Genomic DNA, 12,802 nt, shown 5'->3' with positions numbered 1-12,802 from the left:
GTAGGGCTGGCCAGGACTCTGGTTACCCTTAGGAAGTGAGGCAGGGGCTTGGTGAGGGAAATAGCGTCTTGTTGTGTTTGCAGCCCCCTGGGAGGATGGATTTGAGGTCATCAGGGATGCTGGGATCCCCGCCTCTGCTGCCTGCTGGGAATAGGACGAAGGGGCCCCTCAGGCTGTCTCCTGCCTGGGGTCTCGCCTTGCAGGAAGTATGATGGTGTCCTTTCCCTCCACATGCCGCCAGGGTCTCTCTCTGCCCTGATCCAATGACACTGCCGGAGAAGGGGAAGAGGGGGAGGTAGGCTAGGTTCCCCACGAGCCTCTCTGCTAATATGGAAAGGTGCTGGCCCTTTTCTATCTTTGCAAGTGGAGCTGAGCTGCAGACCCAGGGCGGCAGGCGTGGAGAAGGGGAGCCTAGCCAAGGAATGTGACATATCAGAGGCAGCTGCCACTTCAGGAGAGGGGGCAGAGAGAGCACAGCTCGCCGGGGGCCGTGCAGGACGGGACGGGTGAGGGGGGGGACGCCACGGCCCCAGCACTGGGACGGCTCAGCGAGCGGCCGGCACCGTGGGACTCGTACCCAGGCTGGCAAGGAGCAGGTGCCGAGGTGCAGGGTGGGCTTGGGGTCGCAGCGGAGCATGGGATGTGAGTGCCACGCTGCATTGGGCGCTCAGTGAGCAGCGGCTGGGCCGACCCCTGGCCTAAATATAGCCCCTTGCTTGCCCACAGCACTTCGACCTTCAGGGCTGCAGGCTGTGGGGGGGAGACGCCGAACTAGACAACATCAGGACCGGGGGGCTGCTACTGCCCCGGTGCCCCTGGCAGGCACCCAACACCCCCAGACTGCAAGCAGGGGGAGAAGAGGGGCACAACGTGCTGGTTTGGGGTGACAGGAGTCACGGGTGGTGGTGGGGAGCTGCAGACCATGCACCGAGCACAGGGACGTGGTGGCATGAGTAGGGATGGTGGGGAGCCCCGTGCAGCCCCGCCGAGCCCCGGCATACCCCCAAAGCGTGCCAAGGTCACAGTGGAACCGGCAGTGCCCGAGGAGGGCCCGGTTCGTCTGGCGGCACCGTGTTTTGTGCGGAAACTGAAGAACGCTGCAATCGGCACTGGCTGTGACATCCGGCTACGGGTGGTGGTGGTGGGCAACCCCCGGCCCAGCCTCCGCTGGTACCGAAACCAAGAGCAGCTGCCCCAGGGCGGGGAGGAGTATGGCACCCTCTGGATCCGAGACAGCAAGAAGGAGGACGCCGGCGTGTACACATGCGTCGCTGAAAATGAGCGGGGAGAAGCCATGACCAGTGCTGTGCTGGCCATCATTGACATGGAAGGTAAGGGTGGCGTGGCTGCCAGCACAGGTATGCTGGCACAGGGGGCACAGGTGTGCCGAGGGTGGCAGAGGTGCTTTGCGAGCTCTTGATTCAGTGTGTACCCTGGGGCCAGACAGGGCTGCTGAGCTTTGCTGTTTTCACCCTGCTGCAGGCTGAGGTGCCCAGTGCCGGTAGCACCAGGGTGGCTCTCCAGCCTGGAGTGAGCATGTAGCTGCAGTACCCACTGCCAGGCAAGGCTGGGTGCCAGGGCTGGGCACAGAGGTGTCGGGAGCATGTGATGCCAAGCCTGCTCAGGGCAGGAGGAGAGAGAGAGATAGAGACAGAGAGAGACAGGTATGGGGGTTGGGTACATGGCACTGGTGGTACCACCTACCACAGCTACCAACACGGTCCCCAATACACCCTGAGCACCAGCTGTCCGTGGGCAGAACTTCTGTGGTATCACCATCACAGCTTTACCAGGCACTGGAGCTGCACTGGGAAAACAGGGACCCCGGTGGGGCTGGGTGAAGGAACACAACATGGTAGGAGGCAGGGCTGGCAAGTAGGTGGAGCCTGTGCCTTGCAGTGGGCGGGACCTAGTGGTTAATTAGCCGAAGAAAATTAAACAGCATTTGCTGGTCCCTGTCACAGCCCCTCTGCTCATCACCATGATCCCTGAGTGCAGCAGCCAGACAGGGAGTGGGCCTCATCCTGTACAGAGGCCAGGCAGGTTTGGGGCTCAGCCCACTCTGCCCCATCATCATGGAATTACGTCATAGAATCATTTGTGTCAGAAAACACCTCTAGGATCATTGAGTACAACTGTTAACCCATCACTGTCAAGTCCATCATCAAACCACGTCCCCAAGTGACACAACTGCATGTCTTCTAAATACCTCTGGGGATGGTGACTCCACCACTTCCCTGGGCATCCTGTTCCAGTACTAAATCTTCCCTGGCACAAATGGAGGCCATTTCCCCATGGAGGATGGATGCAACCTGCTTGAGACATTGAAGCGTTGGGAAATGTGGAGGCTGGTGGCGCTGCTCTGAAATGTGAGCTGAGCTGCCTCCACGGGAACAATGAGGGCAGGGAGTGAGGAAAGCAACGCGGAGTCCTGAGATTCCAGGGAAGGAGCTGCAGCACAGGAGGCCCACCAGAGATGTTGCCCCTTGAGGGGGAACTGGATGGCAGTGGAAGGTCAGAAGGAATGCTGGCAGTGCTGAAGAGGAGCACTGGAAGAATAGGAGGTATTGTGCTCTGAGAGTCAGGAGTCTGGAAAAGTGGTATTTGGAGGATGGAAGAAGATGTATGTGCTGCTCACGAGCCTGGTGGGATAACAGGAGGATTGGAGAAGCATGCAAGAGGGGTCCTGCCCTGCAGTAGGTCTGCAGAGAGTGACTGTACATCACACCTTTGGGAATGGTGTCACTGTGCAGTCGGATGTGTGGTGCGATGTGTGCAGAATGGGAGACAGGCACTGTCCCAGGGGTGGGGCAGCAGGGCATCACCCTGTTCTCACACTCTGGTGTGCAGCTGCACCTCACCATGGCCACACCAGCCTGGGCCTCACTGCCTCTGCCCAGCAGCATGGCCCAGCCTGATTTCCCCAGGTGCCCGTTCCCGTTGTGCTGACGCACTCGTCCCTGCTCCCAATTCCCAGCTGCTGGCCCTCACCACCGCCTTTCTGGGACAGCTGAGGGAGGGACTGAGCAGCCAGGATTGCCTAACGTGCAGTGTGAATGTCACCCTGCCATGGGCACTCCTCCCAGCAGGCTCTTGGCCGTGGATGCACCACCGTTGAGCAAACAGGCACCCAAAAAAACAGCCCTGTGGCAGAGATGCCTCTGGTGCTGTGCATGATCTGGGGCACAGGGATGGGTGAGGAGCAGAGCAGCCCTCAATGTGGGTTTGCCCCTGCACCAGGGCAGAACAGTCTCTGTGGTGTGACGTGCCCAGGGAGCACCATGTCCTGCTGGATGCTGATGTGGAGGTGATGGATGGGATGCAGTGGGGGTCCAGCCCTATCACCCGGTCCCAATGAGGGGTTCTGGCTCTCAACATGTTCACCTCCTGCGGCCACTTTTTCCCTGCCACCAGCTGAGCAGTGAGACAGGTCATTGTGTGAAAAGAGAGGAGCTGCGTCACCGCTCTACACCCATCTTCCCTGACACCTTGCCAGGACATGTGCCATGGCTCACTGACCTCTGGCATAGAGGCCCTGGTTGCTTAGGGCCTACACACACTTCCCACCAAGATCTAGCTCTCCAGGGATTGTGGAAGTTCCACTCATGGCTCCGCTATCCTTATACTGGGAAGGGACACTGCATCCTTGCTCCCTGGGGCACTCTGTGAGCCAGGTTATCAGCCAGTTGTGGGGCAAGGGAAATGTGTGCAAGGTCCCTGGGCAGGATGAAGTCTTTCTCTGGACTTGCAGTCTCAATCCCCTGTGTCTAGAGGTATTGGGATGCCCTTGCTCCATTTGCCTCTGATGGGTTGTGGTCTCTGGTGGGCACAGAGTCCAGTCCTCTCCCTTTTCTCTGTGGTGCACCGGCCAGGCTGCAGCTCTCTCTGGGGCCAGCATCAGCTCTCCCCAGGGTGGCTCAGGTGGCTTAAGGGGGGCTCCATGCTGCCCATCTCTGCACTCAGCCCTGGCAGCTCCTCCTGCACCAGCTCAGCAGTCCCCCTTGCTCACACAAGCCCGATTTAGCTCTTCTAATCTCTTGCCCTGAATCTGTCGCTCCACCCCACTAATGATTTTCTCCTGCTCTTCTCCCAGGTTCCCTGAGTGCGTCAGTGCTGGGCAAGGGGAGTGGGGAGCACATGTGTGGGGCTGTCCAGACAGCCAGGGGCAGGGGCTACCAGGGGCATACCATTCCCACTGTACCATGCCGTCTTCCCCTTGTCCCATTGCTCTGCCCTTCTCCTGCTGCAGGTTCTCCCTCATGCCCTGGCTCCATGGGTGCAGGTAGGGTGCATTGACCCTTCTCACACCAGCACCAGGCTGATCCAGGGGCTTCCCAGGTCCATTCAGAGATCTTCCCTCCACACCCTTCCAGCTAGCCCTGGTCCCCACCATGGCTCCACTGCCACAAGGCTTGCTAAAGCCTCTATCACCTCTCAACTTTATCTTCTGAATTTTTTCCCTGTAAACTGGATTAAATCACCTCTTAAGAACCTGAGCTAATATCCTTTTAGAGCCCAGCCCTCCCTCACTGTGCCAGCACTGCCTGATCCTCCCCATCCAAGCTGCCTCTTGTTTCAAGGTTGGATGTGTCCATCTTGGGCTCCAAGTGCAGAGTCTTGCTCTGTTTGCCTCCACCTGGACTCAGCAATCAAACTGCCTTGGAACCTTTCCTCTGCCCAAGGAACAGCTTGCACCCGCCTGGATTTGGGGACAGGAGCTGCTCGTGTATGGTGGCCCTGCAAAGCCCCTTCCTGTGCAGGGAGTTACAGTGGGACAGTGTAGGTGTTATTTTTCAGCTGGTGGTGCATGGTGATGACAATGAACCACACTGGGGATGGCTGTGATAACAGTATCCCCGATGGGTTGGCATCTCTGACCATTTATCTCAGTGCCTAATTTTAGTCCCATACTTTGTGGTGGCATGCCCATGTCGAATGCCAGCTGTCCCAGGGCAGCTCCCAGCTCTTCCCCCAGCCACCTGGGCAGGGGGCTGGTGTGGTGGCCACATGTGCTGGGTCCCCATCCCAGGTCTGGTGGAGTGAGAGTGCTGCTCCCCGGTGAGCAGGACGGTGGGTGCAGCTGTCCAGTCAGTCACCTCCACCCCTGCCCTCTCGCCTGCTGCCGGGGGGTTATTTTTGCTGAGGAATGTGCCGTCCCCTCAGATTCTGGCGGGCTTCAGGGTTTGTGTTACAGGCGTGAGGCCGAAACCCAGGCCTGCAGTTGGGTAAATATAGCACCGATGTTCAGGACTTCATGATGGGACGACAGCCTTTTCCTCCTCCCAGGGCTGCCCAGCACTCCCAGTGCCCCTCCTGCCTCCTGACACCAAAAGGTTACTGCCCTGGCATGGTAGCACTGGGAAGGGGCTGGTTACTTCCACCCTGCTGCCTGCACTCTTGCCTGCTTTCCCTCACCCGCTGCATGCAGCCCCTCAGTCCTGGCAGGGGGAATGCCAGGAGTGGGGCTGGCAGGGCAGAGATGAAATGCCTTCTGCTGTCCTGCTCTATGTTCAGGCACCCAAAGCCAAGGTCACGTTGCTGTCCTGCATCCTTGCGCTCTCTGCCTGCAGTGAGCACTGTATGCTCAGGAACCACTCTCATGGCAGCAAGGAGAAGTGATGCTGGGGAGGGCATGGGGTGTCCCAGCCCTTGGGAGAGGGGTCACAGCACAGCACTGCTCTTGCACAGGGCCAAAAACTGCTGTGGTGCTGCCCTGCCCATTGACAAGGGACATCCTGCTGCTGTACTTATTTCCCCTGGGGACAGGACTGGGGATGGTCCCCACCTTCCCAGGCTCCCAGAACATCACCTCCTCCTGCAGACCATCCCCAGCAGCTCTGGAAGGTGCAAATGCATGAAAGATTCATGCCCTGATCTCCTCCTACCCAAGATGCTGCATGCACACACCAACATCAATTATTCAAGCATGGAGAAAAGTGGGCTGCTGGCTGGGGCCGGGTGCTGGTGCCAGGCTGGAGATGTGGTGCTGGATCAGGATCCATGCAGGGCTCCTAAGAGGCCCAGAAAGACATAGAGAGCTTCGGTTCTTGGAACAGTGGAATTGATTCTGCATTTTGAGCAAATGTTTGCTCTCTGCCTTGCTCAGGGCCAATGCGTGTCCAGTGGGTGAAGCTGGAGCTGGGTAGCAACGGGTGACCTCCTCCAGCTCTGCCTCTTGTCCATGTTATGGTTGCATTGGCTCCCATCCCCTGCCCTATGTCCCTGACCTGCACAGGAGCAGGGCAGTGTCAGGGCTGCCCCTGGGCTGGGGCAGGGCAGAGGGGCTTCCCTGGGTGCAGGCAGCCATCACCTCCCATAAGACCCCTTCTGCAGACTCTGGCTTTGCCCTGGAGCAGGGATTTGCAGGTGCTGTTGCCTCTGGAAAGGACTTTTGGTCCCTGCAGCTGGCACAGCCCCTTGGAGGTGACCCAGTTATTCCCAGGAGTGCAGCATCTCTGGGGCAGACCAGTCACTCCTGAGGCTTTTTGCTGAGGGATGGCTACAGAGCCACAGTTGCAGGGAAGGGCTTCGTGCCCAGCCAGTCAGGAGCCGTGGCCAATGAGGCAGCAGATCTGTCAGTCAGAGGATACAAGAGTGACCATATTTTTGCTGGATACAGATGGTTGCTCCCTGGGGCCAGCGCTGGGGCTGGACCTGAGGGTGCTGTGGTGACAGCACCCTTGCCCTGGCACCACCATGTGCCAAATCCAAGCCTTGGTGCTTCTTCCCAGCATCCCTGATGAGGCTTTTAATCCCACTGGAGTGTGGAAAAAAAGGCACAGGCTGTGTGGGTATGCATCAGGATCACAGGCATGCACAGCCAGGGTGACAGCACCTGGCAGGGAAACCCTGGGTGCAGGTACTCTGACAGACATGAGCCCCATAATTCACCTCTTTACCTGGCCCTGGCTCAGGGGTACCCATCTCTGTCCCCAATGCTGGGGAGCCCAGCAGAGACCTCTGGCTCTGACAGGAGGTTCCCTTAATGCCAGTTCTGGCATTTGTAGGACTCGTCTGACGTGCGGGGTCTCCACGGAAACCCCGCAGCATCACTCGAATTGTGGGACTGACAGAAATGTTGTATAAACAGCTACTTTTGTACTGGGTAATTTGCAAGTTATTATGGAGTCATGAAAAGCCTCACGTTTGGAGTCATGAGCTGGGAGGGGAAGCAGAAAAAATCTGCCAGTGCTGCCAAGGATCATGGGGAGCGTGATGCCTGTGTGCAGCCATTTGTGGGGTGGCTGCCTCCCCAGGGGACAGGTGAACAGCATGGGGCCAAGCACTGGGTGGGGAGGCCTCCAGCAGTGTCCCCATGGATGCTCTGCAGTGGGAGGAGGCAGCACAAACAGCTGATGGGGCTGGGATCTTGGCAGCCTATCCAGGAGCCTGGGAAGGGGGCTGATGAGTATGGTGGGGTTTGGTGAGTTGGTGAGGCAGGGCACTGAGCTGTGGGGCACCAAGAGCTGTGGGTGGCATGGCAGGCAGGGCAGGCCCTGCTGAGGCTGTGGGGCTGGGACTGCCCCTCTATCCTATTTGCAGCATCACCTAGAGAACAGGGATAGGCCAGCAGGGGTGGGGACAGTCAGTAGGGAAGGTGTGCCAGCACCCCACGAGCACTAATAGGTCTTAATGGCTCTGACCAGCCTCAATGGGGACTCCCACCCACAGCTCAGGAGCCCCATCACAGCTCAGTCCTGGGCACCCACTCTTGGCTCTGAGCTGTTCTGTGGGTCCTCACCCCAGCACACGGGGATGTCTCGGGTGTGTCATGCCACATGGACAGGGAGAACAACCTACCTTCCCTGGTCAAGACTGTGTCCCCAGCCACAAGGCAGTGATGCTACCCCAGGGCTGAGCAGCCCAGCCCTGCCATCCTGTGTGGGCCCTGAGGCACCTGGGGGGCGGGTCTGCCCTAGAGCACTGGGTGCTTGGGGCTGGAGACCATGTGGTTTGCCAGGAGGATTGCTGTGAAGGACTGTGCCCATATTAGCTCCTGTCACGTACAAGCAGGTCAGCAGCTCTGTGACCCACACCTGTCTTGGTAAGGGGATCTTTCTGCATTGCCAGTGACTGGAAGATGTGGGGAACTGCGTGGAGGCTGGCAGAGTGATGGCAAACCTGGATTTTGGCTGGGCAGTGCCATAGCACATTGTGGCTGTGCTGCTAGGTGCAGGGTTGTGGCAGCTGTGGCAGTGAAACTGCCCTGTTTGGGGACACTTTGGAGGTAGCACGTGGAGTGCTGGCGTGGTGTGTTGTGCTGTTGCTATCCCAGTTGGTCTTCATGTGGGAGCTGCAGTGGTGGTCTGTGTCCTAGGAGAGAAGAACCCCTGTCCCAAGCTGTGGGGCAGGATGGAGAACAATGGTACAGCCACATTGCCTGGCAAGGGACTCGGACTCCTGGGTGCTGTACAGCCTAAGTCAGAGGAGGGGAGGCCATGTGCCCTCCCCAGCTGCACCTCTCCCCCCCTTCCCCCGCAACGACGGCACCACCTGTGCCCTGCCTGTCCCCCGCCGCTGTCACTGTGTGCCAGGGCTGGCGGGGAGGCGGAGGCGGAGGCAGGCGGGGGAAGGATGGAGGGAGGAGCGCTCCAGTGATGCTTCATGCTCCAGCCCTTCTGAGAGCCCAACCTGGCTAGCCCCTTCCTCTCCCTCCACCGTCCTCGACTGCCGGCGGTGGAGGATGCATGGAGCACCGCTTGTCCCCCCGGCGTGCTGACAGAGGGGACCCCGCCGGGAGCGGGCTGCCGTCCTGACGGGCCTGAGCCGGTGTCACCGCGCCAGCAGGGCTCTGCAGAAGCATGAAGAAGATCTGGGTGAAGAAGCGTTTCCAGGTAAGGGTTCTGGGCTGCCGCGCCGGCGGGTGCCGGGAGGAGGGGGCAGTGCCGGGAGCGTATCGGGATGCGAATGGATGCTAGTGGGGATGGGGATAAAGATGGGGATGGGGATGTTCCTCCAGCCCTGCCGTTACCGCCGGAGCTCCCCAGGGCTTTGCCCATCGCCGGCTCCAGCCCCGCTTGCAGAGCCGCCAGCTGCTTGCCTGGCCTCGCCAGCCCGGGCAGGAGGGGCAGGGGGCAGGGGCTCAGCATCGCCTGTGCCAGCAGCCAGGATGGGACACCCGTCGGGGGCTTTCCCCCACGCTGCCCTCTGGAGCCGGGGGGAAATGGAGGCTGCTTCATGGCTCCCCCCAGCCCCGCTGCCGGTGGTCACGGAGCTGGAGACGAGGCTTTGCATGCGTCATCCCCTCCGCGTCAGGAGCATGCCTGGCACAGGCAAGGCTCCTCCGCGGGCCCGCCGCACGCTCCGCTGCCGAGCAAGGAACAAGGACGTCACTTGGCCTCGGCGGGGGGTGGAGGATGGAGAGCATACTTCCAGGAAGCCCCCCAGCCCCAGTTCCCCGAGGCATATAGACCCAATGCGGGCACATAGCCTCCCCGCTGTCACCCCGCCTGGTGGCCCAGAAGGGATCGGGGAGCGGCTGTCACCCGCAGCTCCTTCCCAGGGGTGCAGGATGCACTGGGGGAATACAGGTCTGCAGGGGAGCTGGGAGCCAGATGTTGGGCGCCCCTCTGGGGCAGGGGGGTTTGCACAGCCTGGCTGCCCCATATGCCCTTGGGGGCAGCAAGCCCAGGGGCTTGCTCGTGTGGTGGGGCAGGGTCCTGCACCACTGGCCGAGCATGGGGGAGTATCAGAACACCCACAGTGGCTGTGTCTCTGCCTCAGGCAAGCCACACATTCCCTCTCCACTCTCTGCATCCCTGCTCCTTGTCTGCCTGTCTCACACGAGTGGCACCAGTGCCGTGTGGTGCTGGGCTCCACATGTGAGGTGGTGGCAGGCTCCATGGTCCCAGGAACTCCACTCCCCTGACTCCTCTTGGCCCTATGGCCATGGTGAGGGATGTCCCATACCTGGGCCAGGGCAGGACCCCAACCTGAGCAGGTGGATCCATGTCTAGCACATGGTAAGAAGACCTCACCTAGCTGCCCTGTGGGGCAGGGCTGAAACTGGGTGCTGGTCTCAGCCAGCTCTTCTCTCCACCCTGGGCTGGGTAGGCACAGAGCATGCTCCTGGGTCTCCTCCACCCCAAGTGCAAATGAAATCTCAGGTAGGAGGATCACCTCTGCTCTCCGTCTGTCACCTTTGTGCAGACCCCGGCCCCACAGCAAGCCCCGAGCTGCTCCTGCCCCCTTTTCACCTCCTGGTTGGGGGTGACACTGCATCACCCAGTGCTTGCTCCCTGATGGGCTGTGGGTGGGTGCTGTGTGCCTGAGGCGGGTCCAGTCTGTGGGGAGCCCTGATCTCACAGGGACCAGTTGTGGGGCAGAGGGGAGGGGTCTCGTAGCTCTGGGCAACGGAGCCCAGCCCAGGCCTTCTGGGTGCAGTCACCATATTTGATGGGGAGCCGATGGCGCCAGTCCCTGGGGAAGCCACAAGAGTACCCGATAATGGCACTCAATTGCATTTTCATTTTTTAATGGGGGAATTATCCGCCGATGGTGCAGTTAATCACTCATCTATCTTTCCCTGGCCTGGAAGACGGGCTGCCAGCCAGAACCAGCACAGTCAGCCGAGGAGGGGAGGTGAAGCCTGGCTCAACCTGAATACAAATGTGTCTCGTGCAGCCACTGCCCTCTGGCCAGCACTGCATGCAGGCAGGGGGCTGGTGGGAGCCCCCAAATTCTGCCCATGTGCAGGGGCTGCTGCTACAGTGGCAGCAGCTTTGGGACATGTAAAATGAGCCTGCTGCCCTTCCAAGGGCAACTAACTGCTGGCCATGCTTGGCTGTCTGTTCCTGGTGGCTGGCTGTCCCTGGGGTCTGGCTGTCCATGACCTGCTTGGGAGCTGTGGGGGGCAGGAGGGGCTGGCAGAACAAAGGGCTTTAAGACAGCTGGGTGTCCAGCCCTAGGCTCCACGCTGGGGAGATAGGGCATGGGATATCAGTGTCCTGGGGAGACCCTGTCACCCAGACTGGCTGGGAAGGATGCTTAGTCCTGGCAGCTCAACCCTGCCTGTCTGCACTCCACATTCCCGCTCCTGCCTGCCTTGGAGATCTCCCCATCCCTCTGCTTTCCTGGGAGATGGTGCTGGTGCACAGCCTGGCAGACAGGCTGCCCTTAGCCCGTCCCTCCCTTGGCAAGTAGGTGCCCAGCCCTGGGCTGCGGCGCAGAGGGCAGCCAAGTTGGCAGGGAGCTCTTGGCATCTCCAAACCATGCTCAGGTCCCACCTGCCTGCCCAGACAGCGTGGGCGAGCACAACCCCTACACTTCCAGCCCTGCACTGATGGGCCAGTTCCGTGCTGCATGTGCCAGGCAGCCTCTCTTGCAACTGGCACAGCTTCCTCTGGGGATGGGGGACAGTGGCTGGGACAGTGCCCATGGCAGTGCCTGGGCCAGTGCCTGAAAGACATTTTGCTGGCCCAGTCTCCACACTGGCTGGGTGGCTTTGAAGGGGCATTTGGCAGCAGCCCAGGCAAAGACCTTGCTGCAGGTGGTGCTGGCTACAGGCAGCGGTTCTGGGACACCTGTGCTGCCCAGGGCTGTCACTCCTGGGCATGGGCTGAGGTGCAAGGATGGGGTGCACAGTGCCATCACCAGGGGGACTCTGTGTGTATGTGCGTGCGCGCACAGGTGTATGTGAGTGTGTGTGCATGGCTGGGCATGCGCTACACGTGCCCACCTACACTCATCCATCTCTGTGTGCGTGTGGGGGTGTGTGCCTGTGGGTACCCTGCGGGTGTGCAGCGAGTGTGTGTGTGTGTGGTGCCGGGTGTACCCTGCCAGTGGGAGGGTGTGAGCAGCACCACGTGCGCTGTGCCGGACTGTGTGTGAGCAGCTGTGGGTGTGAGCAGCGCTGCGTGTGTCAGGGTGGGGTGTGTGCATGCGGGTGCGCCATGCCAGTATGTGTGTGTGTGTGCGAGCAGGTGCTTATCGCCCTGCCATGGGTAACACTCTCTTCTCTTTTCCTTTGCAGAAGACAGGCCACTCGCGGCGCTTTGGGCGCTTCACGCATGGTGCGTTGAGTTACCAGGACCTGACTCCCCCCGCCACCCCAAGTGTGCCAGGATGGGGTCCTCCACCATGCTGCATGGGGCAGCAAGCAGAGGCTAGGCAGGGCTGGGCTGCATCTTGCCAACCCCAAAATAGGGTCCTGGTCAGCCAGGGACTCATAACGTTCCCCACAAGGCTGGTCTGCTCCTGGCCCTGCAGCTCTACTTCCTTAGGGGCTGCCAGGCTGTTGTGGCCAGGATGGGGAGCCTGATGCAATGGCAGAGGCAGTGCATGGGGCAGCTGGCAGTGTGCCGGGCTGCAGAGGGGTGGCTTGGAATGGAGGAAGCGGTGTGGCCCCCCCTTACGCCTTGTCAGTGCAGGGGAGGGGAGCAGTTGTAGGGCAGGGGACATGTTCCTTACTGCAGGTGTTTGTCGTGGCAGCTTGCGAGAGCTCGAGCAGTGGCAAGGAGGAAACTCAGTCTCTCCCTGGCAGCATCGCACTGGCTTTCCTGGAATGGGACTTTAGGATGACACTGACCTAGCCTTGCCACATCCTGCCTGTGGGGAGATTCTTACTGATGCCCTGCCCTGAGCATCTTGGCTTTTAACCACAGCTGTGCCCCACAGCACAGCTGTATTATGAAGCACTTGCACTGGTGGGGCAGGGGATGCACATGTACATGCCAGAGGGAGGCTTCTTGCACATGGACACGTGTCTCCATGTACTCCCGCACCCTCAGAGCACCCATCTGGGGCATATACTGGGAGGTCCAGTCCCAGGTTGCAGTGTCCTGCGAAGCATAGTGATGTATGG

The 12,802-nt window shown here is 60.2% G+C and overlaps 1 protein-coding gene across 1 annotated transcript in view; it reads left to right on the top strand.

The window, feature by feature from the left end:
- The first annotated feature begins 907 nt into the window (after window positions 1-907).
- The window catches only part of SPEG (striated muscle enriched protein kinase), a 38,747-nt gene continuing 26,852 nt past the window's right edge, over window positions 908-12,802 (top strand). The window contains 1 exon segment of the mRNA XM_027636803.1: window positions 908-1,331. Within this exon segment, the coding sequence (XP_027492604.1) occupies window positions 923-1,331 (409 nt within the window). The 5' untranslated portion in view covers window positions 908-922.

The sequence above is a fragment of the Corapipo altera genome, unplaced genomic scaffold (assembly GCF_003945725.1).
Source record: "Corapipo altera isolate COAL_440 unplaced genomic scaffold, ASM394572v1 45, whole genome shotgun sequence".
NCBI classification, from domain to species: Eukaryota; Metazoa; Chordata; class Aves; order Passeriformes; family Pipridae; genus Corapipo; species Corapipo altera.
This window is presented reverse-complemented; position numbering and strand designations above follow the sequence as displayed.